The 13,793-nt window shown below is 33.7% G+C and overlaps 1 protein-coding gene across 1 annotated transcript in view; it reads right to left on the bottom strand.

Annotated features, from left to right (window-relative positions):
- LOC134250565 (uncharacterized) overlaps positions 1-12,076 on the bottom strand; it is a 79,976-nt gene extending 67,900 nt beyond the window's left edge. The window contains exons 1-4 of the mRNA XM_062732932.1: positions 11,690-12,076; positions 11,450-11,583; positions 11,135-11,360; positions 9,068-9,118 (exon numbers count right to left, since the gene is read on the bottom strand). Of these exons, the coding sequence (XP_062588916.1) occupies positions 9,068-9,118; positions 11,135-11,360; positions 11,450-11,583; positions 11,690-11,813 (535 nt within the window). The 5' untranslated portion in view covers positions 11,814-12,076. The remainder of the gene's footprint in view (positions 1-9,067; positions 9,119-11,134; positions 11,361-11,449; positions 11,584-11,689) is intronic.
- Between the last annotated feature and the right edge of the window lie 1,717 nt (positions 12,077-13,793).

Below are 13,793 nucleotides of genomic sequence, written 5' to 3'. Positions count from 1 at the left end.
CAATCAGAAATTTGAAAACTAGAACTGTCCAAACGGGACATAATACCCTCGCTGGGTTTTTCAGAAGTGCAAAATCATAAATATTTTATGGATCTTAGAGAAGAGAGAAATGCTAAAACATTTTAGTGCAAATGTAATTGCTCATTATATTTTTTATAAATGAAACGAAAGCGCAGCCTCATAAAAAAATAGACTAAATATACGGACCAGACACGAATTATGAACTTTTTCTGTCAGTGACTTTGAACTTGCATAAATGACTTTGGTTCAAAGTCATGACACAACCTCAGGTCATAAGCAATTTTTGTGTGAAGTAGTAGATTCAAGTTTTTCCAGAATAAAGAAAGATATGGACCGGACACAAATTATAAAATTTTTCTTCCAGTGATCCTGAACTTCCCCAAATGACATTGACCCAAGGTCATGACACATCCTTAGGTCAGGAGGAATCTTTGTGAGAAATTAGAAATTACCAAGTTTATCCATAAGAAAAATATGGACTGGACAAAAATTATGAATTTTTTCTTCCAGTGACCTTAAACTTTCCCAAATGGCCTTGTGTTAAGGTCATGACACATCCTTAGGATATGAGCAATCTTTTGTGAAATTAGAACTTACCAAGTTTATCCACAAGAAAGATATGAACATGACACGAATTATGAATTTTTTCTTCCAGTGACCTTGAACTTCCTCAAATGACCTTGGGTCAAGATCATGACACACCCTTAGGTCATGGGCAATCTTTGTGTGGAGTAGTAGATTATAATGTTCCTCCGTAAGAAAGATATGGACCGGACACGTTTGCACAGACAGACGGACAGCTAGACAGACGGACGGACGGACAGACAGACGGACATGGTGATTCCTATAAACTCCCCAAACTTCGTTTGCGGGGGATATAAAATGTTACAGACATGAATTTTTCTTAAAATGGAATATCTGAGTTAAATCATGAAGACTAAATCATTAAAATCGTCTTTTGCTTCTTTTTTGAGCACCGAGGACATTATTTAAATTATTGAACAGCCCTCTATTCCTTGTGACAAGACCTTTATCCGTGTATTACGAAATTTGATTCTTTGATTTGACCCTGGATTGTGACCCAGTTTTTCAAAAATAATTATCAAACTTTATCCTTGGCCATAACTTTTCAATAGTTTGAGCTAGGGCTTTCATACTTCAAGTGTGTATCATTGTGACAATTGACTGTGGAAACGATTAAATTTGACCTTTTGACCTTGACGTTTGACTTGTATTTTAGAAACTTCAACCCTGGCTAAAAGCTCCAATAACGGGCATCAGTGTTTCACAAATGCATTACTTTTAAACTCATCTCGCCTTTCAATGAACCAGTTGCTTTATGGAGAAATCAGAAGCCAAGGGTTTTCATCATTTGAAGTTTTATTTCGCACAGAGAAATTTTAAAAGTATATAATTTAATTTTGGTTGTTACGCGACATTTGATTGGATAATATATAATTACTGATACATATATATTATTACTTGAATACGGGGTTCATATCTTTCAGATGACTCGAAACGCAATAACATGTTTTATGTACGATCAAAACCTTAAATGAGGTAAGTGTTGACAAACAAGTTAATAAGCCAAGAAAATCAACAGTTTCATTTTGTAAGTTCTATGGTCGAAACAATGACCTCAATAGTCAACAATTACAGTCTATCATTATGTCATATACTGACTGATGTTTTTTCAGTATATCCCCTGCTTGAAAAGCGGGAGAGTATACAGTAATCGGTCCGTGCGTTCGTGTCTGTACATCCTTCCGTCTGTCTGTCTGTTCGTCCGTCTGTTACGCTGTGAAAATCAGTGCGTCTTAACTTCAGTTGACTGAATATTCAAAAACTGCAAAGCTTTGTTTAAAGTTTATTCAATGTATAACGACCATATTTTGTACCTAAGAAATGAATAGTCCAATATTTTAAATCATGGTAGCAAAATATGTTGATTGATTAATTATTATTGTTCTACGCCAAGTCGGCAATATTTTAGTCATAATTTGAAGATGTTGTAAAACAAAAATGTTCCAACAAGGAATTTATATGTTGATTACTAACCAATTAATTGCACCTTGATTTTATTATTAAAGTCTATGGACAGCGAATTTCAAACTAATCCAAGTATTATCTCTTGGTGAAAATATGCGTTTGTTTGTTTATTAAAATATGATATAAAATGAACTTTATACCGAAGAAATTTAGATAAATTAATTTTTTTTTTCAATCAAGGCCAGATAACTCGTGGGAAACTTTCAATGTGCAAAAATGACCGTCTCTGTACATGTTATTAGTCTTGCCAATTTTGGTTCATTTCACTTTTATCTTTATCTACAATCGTCGAAAATTCCTTCATTATACATTGAATACCTTAAGATGGACGGAAACTGATATTGGGATAAGGGTTTTGAGTTTAAATGTGAAAATCGAGACACCCTTTTAATATTTGTACATAATACAGCAAAAATCTGCAAAGATTGAAACAATCACATTGTAATATTTTTCAACATGCAAACATGTCCCCGAACCAGTTTGGCCAGTCTAAAATGTTGTAACAAAAACTTGAATGGTATCACAAGAGACAATTATATGCTTGATACCCAAAGTCACTATTTTACTCACTCTTAGTAATGCAAAGAAAGCTAATGTAAAGGCAGGCTTAAATAAAGCCGCTTCAAAAGCATGTAAAAGCAAACTTAAATAAAGCCACTTCAAAATCATGTAAAAGCAGACTTAAATAAAGCAGCTTCAAAATCATGTAAAAGCAGACTTAAATAAAGCCGCTTCAAAATCAGAACACAAATATGGCAAAACACTGACAATGTTATCCAACATAGGTAATATAATAGTTTTCTTATATCCTGAGACGCATTAGTTACATCTCTTGAAACCAGCCCATAACTTCTTAATAATAAATGAATCGATTGGATTCTGCCAACCATGTAAGTTGATGACAAAACTGATTCCTGATAAATAACATTTGACGGTAGAAAAAGCCATAATACTCTCTGACATATATGCTATAAAATTAATCATATGATCAAAAGGAGGGGACCAGATCTGCTGAAATGATACCTGTTGCCTGAAATTGAAAAAAGACTTTGCTTTCTGTATTTTGAGATACACCGGTTTGAAGGAGACTGGCTACAGCAAGCTCCTGAATAGCTCTGCAAAACTGAATAGGTACATGCACATGGAGGGAAAAGGTTCTGTAATGAAACCTGGTCCACAGAAACCGAGAAATAGCATCTGGAATTTATTTATTATTATTATTTTTATAATATACCTTGTATATGTTGAGCTTTTAAATGTACATTAAACTTAAAAAGTCTGCATAACTAACATCCCGACTAATGCCATAATTCTTTTGTTTTTAGATGATTTGTGATTAAATTGTGTAAACCAAAGAAAAAATTGTCAATATGAAGTTTTTTTTTTCAAATTTAATTTAAAATTTCAGCCCAGATCATAATCCTTAATACCACAGATACAAGTTCTAGGAAGGCGATATCCCTGTATTACTCCTCAGGCCAGTCAACAGGTCAATGTGGGTAACACCAATGTTTACTAAACACCACACCGTAACCATTGAACTATCTAAATAAAATTGAAGTGCATTAATTATATAGATTATTCCTGCTACACACGACTAGGAAAAGGTGTGACGTGTCCTACAATTAAAATTCCCAAGAAATAGAATTAATATTAATTACACATCAATAAGTCTAGATACCTTATTTTTATTTATTTATCTAATTATTTTGGGAGTCGTTTAGAAAAAAAATTGTTAAACTTTTAATTATTCGATTAATTCAATTTTTTAAAAATAAATTCTATGTACATGTATATTTAAAGAAATTGAATGTTTATGTACATGTAATGGGACGGGTTTTTTTTTTAACAAACCCCGATATTTTCTTTGAAAATTATATAAAAATGGCATTACTAGATCACCGTAGAAAACATAATAAACGTGGGAAATCCCAAATTATTACTATGTGAAGATGACCAGTGGATAGATGGATAGTTTACAGACTATTATGCAGGGTCTTGGTTTTTGAAAGCAAGTTTGTAATTCTGGTTTAAACCACGACGGATACACGTGTATTAGATTTAGGCAAATTCCCAAATGTGCAGAAATACACAATTCACTCGATATCGGTTTTGGCAAATGGCAATGGTGGAAAAAGGGGTTATATTAAAATTTTGTCAGAAAACATGCATAGAGTTCCCCTTGATAACAAGTATGACGTCATTTGAATCTCGCATTATATGGAAATTCGTAAAAATTAAAAATATGATAATTAATAAAAGGATTTGGGTCAAATTGAACTGTACCTCGATTATGTTGAGCTGGAATAGCAGGTAACAGGGAAACTAAGGAAGTTACAGTGACTCTGAGTCAGGTGCCTGCTCGACAATGGCGACATCATGTTCAGAACGTGGCGGTGCATGAGCTGCTACAGCTAGGCCTACTCTATGTTTTAGGTCTGGATACGGAACTTCTTGTGATTTCTCTGGAATAAGGTCTCCTGGCCTTCGAAGCTCTTGATACACGTAACATATTTACTTGTATTTGACAATAAATCAGCAGATGATGATCGATTAATTCTTTTAAAAAATCTTTGCGTCTGCTTCATTCAATTTACAGATTCAAAAGGAATATTCTAGAAGACATGCGCATACAAGAATTATCAAGAATTTTTTAAGCACCGAGCCCGATGATTTATGACGTTCAATGTTTAGAAATTAAGAGTTATCTATCTTTGCATGTAAAACATTAAGCTGCACGAAATAACCAGGTTTATCCATAAACCCCAGTAAGTGTTGACAAACAAGTTAATAAGCCAAGAAAATCAACAGTTTCATTTTGTAAGTTCTATGGTCGAAACAATGACCTCAATAGTCAACAAATACAGTCTATCATTATGTCATATACTGACTGATGTTTTTTCAGTATATCCCCTGCTTGAAAAGCGGGAGAGTATACAGTAATCGGTCCGTGCGTTCGTGTCTGTACATCCTTCCGTCTGTCTGTCTGTTCGTCCGTCTGTTACGCTGTGAAAATCAGTGCGTCTTAACTTCAGTTGACTGAATATTCAAAAACTGCAAAGCTTTGTTTAAAGTTTATTCAATGTATAACGACCATATTTTGTACCTAAGAAATGAATAGTCCGATATTTTAAATCATGGTAGCAAAATATTTTGATTGATTAATTATTATTGTTCTACGCCAAGTCGGCAATATTTTAGTCATAATTTGAAGATGTTGTAAAACAAAAATGTTCCAACAAGGAATTTATATGTTGATTACTAACCAATTAATTGCACCTTGATTTTATTATTAAAGTCTATGGACAGCGAATTTCAAACTAATTCAAGTATTATCTCTTGGTGAAAATATGCGTTTGTTTGTTTATTAAAATATGATATAAAATGAACTTTTTTTTTTTTTTTTTTTTTTTTTTTGTTTTGGATACCGAAGAAATTTAGATAAATTAATTTTTTTTTTCAATCAAGGCCAGATAACTCGTGGGAAACTTTCAATGTGCAAAAATGACCGTCTCTGTACATGTTATTAGTCTTGCCAATTTTGGTTCATTTCACTTTTATCTTTATCTACAATCGTCGAAAATTCCTTCATTATACATTGAATACCTTAAGATGGACGGAAACTGATATTGGGATAAGGGTTTTGAGTTTAAATGTGAAAATCGAGACACCCTTTTAATATTTGTACATAATACAACAAAAATCTGCAAAGATTGAAACAATCACATTGTAATATTTTTCAACATGCAAACATGTCCCCGAACCAGTTTGGCCAGTCTAAAATGTTGTAACAAAAACTTGAATGGTATCACAAGAGACAATTATATGCTTGATACCCAAAGTCACTATTTTACTCACTCTTAGTAATGCAAAGAAAGCTAATGTAAAGGCAGGCTTGAATAAAGCCGCTTCAAAAGCATGTAAAAGCAAACTTAAATAAAGCCACTTCAAAATCATGTAAAAGCAGACTTAAATAAAGCAGCTTCAAAATCATGTAAAAGCAGACTTAAATAAAGCCGCTTCAAAATCAGAACACAAATATGGCAAAACACTGACAATGTTATCCAACATAGGTAATATAATAGTTTTCTTATATCCTGAGACGCATTAGTTACATCTCTTGAAACCAGCCCATAACTTCTTAATAATAAATGAATCGATTGGATTCTGCCAACCATGTAAGTTGATGACAAAACTGATTCCTGATAAATAACATTTGACGGTAGAAAAAGCCATAATACTCTCTGACATATATGCTATAAAATTAATCATATGATCAAAAGGAGGGGACCAGATCTGCTGAAATGATACCTGTTGCCTGAAATTGAAAAAAGACTTTGCTTTCTGTATTTTGAGATACACCGGTTTGAAGGAGACTGGCTACAGCAAGCTCCTGAATAGCTCTGCAAAACTGAATAGGTACATGCACATGGAGGGAAAAGGTTCTGTAATGAAACCTGGTCCACAGAAACCGAGAAATAGCATCTGGAATTTATTTATTATTATTATTTTTATAATATACCTTGTATATGTTGAGCTTTTAAATGTACATTAAACTTAAAAAGTCTGCATAACTAACATCCCGACTAATGCCATAATTCTTTTGTTTTTAGATGATTTGTGATTAAATTGTGTAAACCAAAGAAAAAATTGTCAATATGAAGTTTTTTTTTTTCAAATTTAATTTAAAATTTCAGCCCAGATCATAATCCTTAATACCACAGATACAAGTTCTAGGAAGGCGATATCCCTGTATTACTCCTCAGGCCAGTCAACAGGTCAATGTGGGCAACACCAATGTTTACTAAACACCACACCGTAACCATTGAACTATCTAAATAAAATTGAAGTGCATTAATTATATAGATTATTCCTGCTACACACGACTAGGAAAAGGTGTGACGTGTCCTACAATTAAAATTCCCAAGAAATAGAATTAATATTAATTACACATCAATAAGTCTAGATACCTTATTTTTATTTATTTATTTAATTATTTTGGGAGTCGTTTAGAAAAAAAATTGTTAAACTTTTAATTATTCGATTAATTCAATTTTTTAAAAATAAATTCTATGTACATGTATATTTAAAGAAATTGAATGTTTATGTACATGTAATGGGACGGGTTTTTTTTTTTTTTTTAACAAACCCCGATATTTTCTTTGAAAATTATATAAAAATGGCATTACTAGATCACCGTAGAAAACATAATAAACGTGGGAAATCCCAAATTATTACTATGTGAAGATGACCAGTGGATAGATGGATAGTTTACAGACTATTATGCAGGGTCTTGGTTTTTGAAAGCAAGTTTGTAATTCTGGTTTAAACCACGACGGATACACGTGTATTAGATTTAGGCAAATTCCCAAATGTGCAGAAATACACAATTCACTCGATATCGGTTTTGGCAAATGGCAATGGTGGAAAAAGGGGTTATATTAAAATTTTATCAGAAAACATGCATAGGGTTCCCCTTGATAACAAGTATGACGTCATTTGAATCTCGCATTATATGGAAATTCGTAAAAATTAAAAATATGATAATTAATAAAAGGATTTGGGTCAAATTGAACTGTACCTCGATTACGTTGAGCTGGAATAGCAGGTAACAGGGAAACTAAGGAAGTTACAGTGACTCTGAGTCAGGTGCCTGCTCGACAATGGCGACATCATGTTCAGAACGTGGCGGTGCATGAGCTGCTACAGCTAGGCCTACTCTATGTTTTAGGTCTGGATACGGAACTTCTTGTGATTTCTCTGGAATAAGGTCTCCTGGCCTTCGAAGCTCTTGATACACGTAACATATTTACTTGTATTTGACAATAAATCAGCAGATGATGATCAATTAATTCTTTTAAAAAATCTTTGCGTCTGCTTCATTCAATTTACAGATTCAAAAGGAATATTCTAGAAGACATGCGCATACAAGAATTATCAAGAATTTTTTAAGCACCGAGCCCGATGATTTATGACGTTCAATGTTTAGAAATTAAGAGTTATCTATCTTTGCATGTAAAACATTAAGCTGCACGAAATAACCAGGTTTATCCATAAACCCCAGTAAGTGTTGACAAACAAGTTAATAAGCCAAGAAAATCAACAGTTTCATTTTGTAAGTTCTATGGTCGAAACAATGACCTCAATAGTCAACAAATACAGTCTATCATTATGTCATATACTGACTGATGTTTTTTCAGTATATCCCCTGCTTGAAAAGCGGGAGAGTATATAGTAATCGGTCCGTGCGTTCGTGTCTGTACATCCTTCCGTCTGTCTGTCTGTTCGTCCGTCTGTTACGCTTCGGGGTACCCATCTCTTATCCGCAACTCCTCTCATACTCCTCACAGTACCTCTAGTTTTAATTCATTCAAGCCATTATTTACACAGTACACACTGATTTGTCGACGGATTTTTCCGTCACTTTCTGATCATTACAGGAGACACACGGCAGGTGTGACGGACAGGAGATGCTCATTCCTCCATAGCACCTGATCCAATCTTTGACATTTCAGAGGTCCGTGTTAAAACTAGAGGTACTGTAAGCAATGAGCTCACTAAATGATATCCCCCGCCTCCCATATGAATATAATGGCAGTGCCCATGTTTTGTTGTGGGAAACCAAAATATGTGTCGGATCAAAAAATAAAATAGGAGGTGCATAATGTCAATATGTAATAGATTCTGTAAAAGTTTCATCAAATTTCATTCAGTGGCATGAGAGGAGTTGCGGACAAGAGATGGGTACCTCAAAGAGTAACAGACGGACAGGACGGACATACCAATTACTATGTTTGCCGTGTTTGCTCTGCTCCTGATTTGTATTGTTTGAATAAACTTTTGATCTTGAATACGTTTTGATTACTTGAGTGTAACCTGGCGAGATTAGATTATTCTGTTTAACTTTTATTAATTCCTTTTATATTTACAAAGAGAATAGCTGGATAGAAACTTAACACTGAATATCAAACATATTATGACCAAATATGTCTCCTACCGTTAGTGGACACACTCTTTGGTAAACTGTGAGTTGATGTAATACTTCCTTCTGGAATAAACAAAACCAATATGTTGTTATACAAGGCACAGGCACCTGATCACCCCTACTAATGTGTTCGGAACCTTTTATTTGTCGGTGTTCTGCATATTATAAAACCCGATGAGTTCAGAGTAGCTCTGACATTGGCTCTGGCGAGAGCTAGCGAGACTTCAGCGAGATAGAGTAAATTATTCACGGAAATGTGGCTAGGAAGTGACTACCACGTGGAGACATGGTAAACGGAAAAGTTATGTTGTGTTTTAGTTTTCACCACCCTATAATATCATTCTGTAGAAATGTACTTCAATCGATCTTTCTTGAATTCATTCAAGTTTAAATTATTTTAAAGTTTTTTTCTATGATACAATTTTCTGCTGTCATGAATTAGAATTTCTTTTTAGACAAATATTTTGCATGGGAACCGGGACTATATTTTTGGTGTCAGATTAGCAAATGGGGCACCAATGTGACTTTAACTGACAAATCAGATGAATGAGAATTGCATTATGGGTTACTATACGAATACTACAGGAATTTTACGCTTGATAAATTCCTTTATTGTACTATCGGTGAATACAATTGCCAGGTGGATTCCCTTGCCAACACACGTGATCACGAGTATACATGTATAGTTATGTAAAAAATGTTTTGTCCATTTAAACGCATACGAGAAGCTGCTCGTTTTCCTTATCCTTGAATTGCTGGTGTTCTGAACTTGACACGAACTACGTATACGTTTTATTAAGCATATTTTTCTCTATTGTTATTAACAAATTAAAAACGCCAGTGATATTATTAATAGTTTCTAATGTTTCATAGGAACATTTTTTTTTACTTTGCACTCCATTGATATGATCATAGATTGACCTGAACCACGTGTTCGAAGTAACATGTAAACATGTATTTGGCGTTGCTTGTGGTAAGATCCTCTGTGCGCATTAATAGCAATAGCCATATAAGGCAAACAAAGGTTTGTCAGTGTAAATGATATTATACATTTTTTTACAAGCATCTCGGTCGCTAGTGAGCTGTAATTTTTGCAGTTAAGTATAAGATGTATTAATTGTTATTTACCACCCCCCCCCCCTTAAGCCATCCATTTTGTTGAAAATCATGAAAGTCTTTCAGAAAGGTGTGCAAACACACATTTTTCACAGGACATGTTTCAGAAGAAACAGACTATAGCAATTTCCTGTTTACTGCCAATTTTATTTATAAAACCGGATCTACCCTATAACCTTTGAATAGGTAAATCTAAACCACGTGTCTTGAATTTAAATCACAATAACATTAGTAGGGGTGCTGATGCTACTTATTTTACTTTTAATAACAAAACACACCCCATACCAAATAATTCACAGGCGCCTGATGTAACTTATTTTTATTTCAATAAAAAATATATACCCCTACCTAATAACTCACAGGAAGGGGTAGATTTTTTTTTATCAAAAGAAGAATAAGTAACGCCAGGTGCCTGTGATTGAAGAATTGTATCTACAGTGGTTACATATAAACTAGAAATATATCCATAGGATATGAAGCCCCCGCCGAGGGTATTTTAATAATGCAACACGAAAATTTGTAAATTTGTATTATTGTGTTATTGTATCAAGATGGTTATTAGATGATAAATTCAAACCAATCAATGTATAAGTGCACAAGCTAAATCTTACATAAATATATCTTAAATAGTTTCTCCAAAAGTAAGCAAAATGCACATTTAGGAAAGGTGAGGTCAAGGTCATAGGAGAGAATATCACCACATTACTATGACCCGCACTCAGTCTGGACCTTTCACCCATCGAGCATGTCTGGGACGTGTTTCGATCAACAGCAGCTATTCCACTGTCAACAACCTTTTGCCAATGTCCAAGAACTTGCTGCAGCATTGCAACAGGAATGGAATAACATTAATTGCCGAATCCGAGCCTCTCTGGCCAACCGAGGGGGCCTAACCCACTACTGACTCTGTTTCAAAGTATGTAAATGGGATAGAAAGCGGAAAAAATCTTTTTAAGAACTCACCTAAGGATATATTCAGATATTGCTTGGCTGTTCCTGTTTCACAGAGCCCAGAATAACCAGACTCACACAGGAACTGTGTATAAGTGTCACTGCTGGTGAGGTTATATGTGATAGTACTGGAACGTGTGTACTGACAGCCAGACGGCGAGGCCTCCGAGTGGACTGGGGTCTCTGGTAACCCAGTAAAGCTTAAAGCTTGGGACTTCTTCGAGCACCATCGAATTGTCTGAAGAGTAGATAATGAAAGTTCAATTAAGATGTTGACATACAGAAAGTTTTCTGATCTTATATTGTTATTTAAGGTAATGCACCTACAGCACTTTGTTCACTGCCAATCTGTCCTGTACATGTCAGTTGTACAGCTGTTCCAACCGGAAATTGTCTTGATGGTGTATCCGAAAATTCACCAACTATCCTCAAGGTTGGCATTTCAATCGTTGTTGGATATACTTAATTACAATAAAGATCCATCAAGATGTAACAAGATTTTACAATTATGAATATTAGATTAAATAAACAAATGCGATGCAGTATTTTGGAATGTTTACTACATACCTGTATAAGTAACATACACCTGATTTGTTTCTTGATTAACTGCCCCTGTTGTGAATCCACTCATCGTACACATGTATCCAGTAAAATCGCCAGGACACAACACTCTGTCCTTAGGAATCATCATCTTGAGCTGAGCTGTAGCAGGTGAGCTGACAGCACCTGTTGCTGTTGCTCTATTTTGTAAACTTGTGTCCTGCCATGTTATAATATCTTGACCGTTACTTGAACGAACAGAAACCACATCCTGTATTGTGCCAGTACTGTTTTTTTGTAGCCGTATAGTATACACTGTATCAAGTTGTGATGGGTTTATGATGGAGCAGGTGATTACAAAATCATTTTGCCCTAATATTACAGTTGATGGTTGGACCTGAATTTGTAGGTTCTGTGCTGTAAAATATATATACTCCTTTAATTTAGAAAATATACACATGCAGTTTTTTGTGAATAATAAAAATTAACAATAATTGTACAAAATGATATTTAGGAGATTAACATGATTCACAATTGACTTTGATTTTAAATTTGTAATGGACTCTTTGCCATAATTTTAGCAATATGTAATTGTAGTACTGATATATTCTGCGCACCTGTCAGAATGTATAATTTATGTAAAAACAATAATAAAGCAAAAAAAAAAAATTAAAATTAGTTAAATAACACATGATATACCAGTAAATGTCCGTTATCATATATCAGTAAAATTAATATACATGTACTCCCATTGTTATATTCTATAATAATTTATTCTGTTGATTGAAAATATCAAGCTTTGGAAATCTAGACTGGGGCTTTTTTGTTATATTTACTTTCTATATCTTGATAGCTAATGCTTTAAAATAGCAATGTTATCCATCTTGCGCGTCTTTAGAATATCAAGATTTTCCCTACAAATTATGCATTCTATTGGTCAAGAGGTTGAAGTCAATAAAAGAGTAAAGTATCCTTTATACAAGAAAGGCACCAGACCTTGCATTACCAGCCTCTATAGCGATTCTCACCAAAACATTACTCGTTAAATATGATTTCTTTCGTTTGAGGAACGGATTAGACAGAAATTAATTTCTAATTGGTGTGATAGTGAATTACTTTTGTCGGAATTACAATGTTTTCATTGAAATACCTGGTAAATATCACGTGGTTCTTTAGAACCGTCTTGTTAGCAAGGCTATGTGAAGTGAATACTGGTTGAAAGGTGCTTAGATTCGATGTGAATGTTTTCTGAAATTTTCTATACAATTTCACAACTTATATGTAGCTAAAGAATTTCATACGAAAATATAATAAAAATCTTTTTTTTCTGGAAGTTATTGAAACTTTGAATTTCTAGACGCGTTTGATTGACACGTCCTTGTACCTTCACAATTTTTAACTTTATCCTTCATACTTAAAAAAGGTACCAATTTTGTTGTGTATTAATAAAAAATATTATAGCTATCATCCAGAAAATTCTGAATAGGTACCAATTTTGTTGTGTATTTATGAAAAAATATTAAAGCTATAATCCAGAAAATTCAGAGTAGAAATGTTTGAGGTATGTTTAAATGTTTAAGGTAGAGACCTATAGCAAGATAGATAGAATTCGCATATTAGTACGTGCTGTTTTTCCAGATTCCATAATAATTTTTTTCTGAAATTTAAGACACTTATTGACTAACTATAATATGCATTAAAAAAAAGAAATTTGATGAGTAATTTTTTCACAGTGGAAGCAGAAGTGTGAGTCTTTGTGCAATTTGACCATGCATCTTGGTGAATGTAATTCTATTTTTCGCTTACAATGCTTGATAAATTTCGTTGATGTCAATTTTTAATTCATAAAGACAGATGTTTGAATTCATATAAGACAAAATGATAATTGACATAGCAATAAAAAAAATTATAGCCCTTTTCATATCTTATTCTTATTTTACTCTGCTCTTTCAGCTTTTCGGTGGTTGATGAAGGCTATATTAAAATTGTCAAATTTCTCTTAAATTAGCCCGATGACCTGCCTTGAATTTTTATATGATTTAGAGCAAATCGCAAAATACCTAAAGGATTACATTGTTTGTGACGAGCTGACGCTTTACTTGTCGAGAACTTTAAATTCTTCGTCACATTC

This window comes from Saccostrea cucullata, unplaced genomic scaffold (assembly GCF_032062105.1).
Source record: "Saccostrea cucullata isolate Sc308-1 unplaced genomic scaffold, CSIRO_AGI_Scuc_v1 ctg1689, whole genome shotgun sequence".
NCBI lineage: Eukaryota > Metazoa > Mollusca > Bivalvia > Ostreida > Ostreidae > Saccostrea > Saccostrea cuccullata.
The sequence above is the reverse complement of the archived record's forward strand: the minus strand, read 5'-3'. Positions and strand labels throughout refer to the sequence as shown.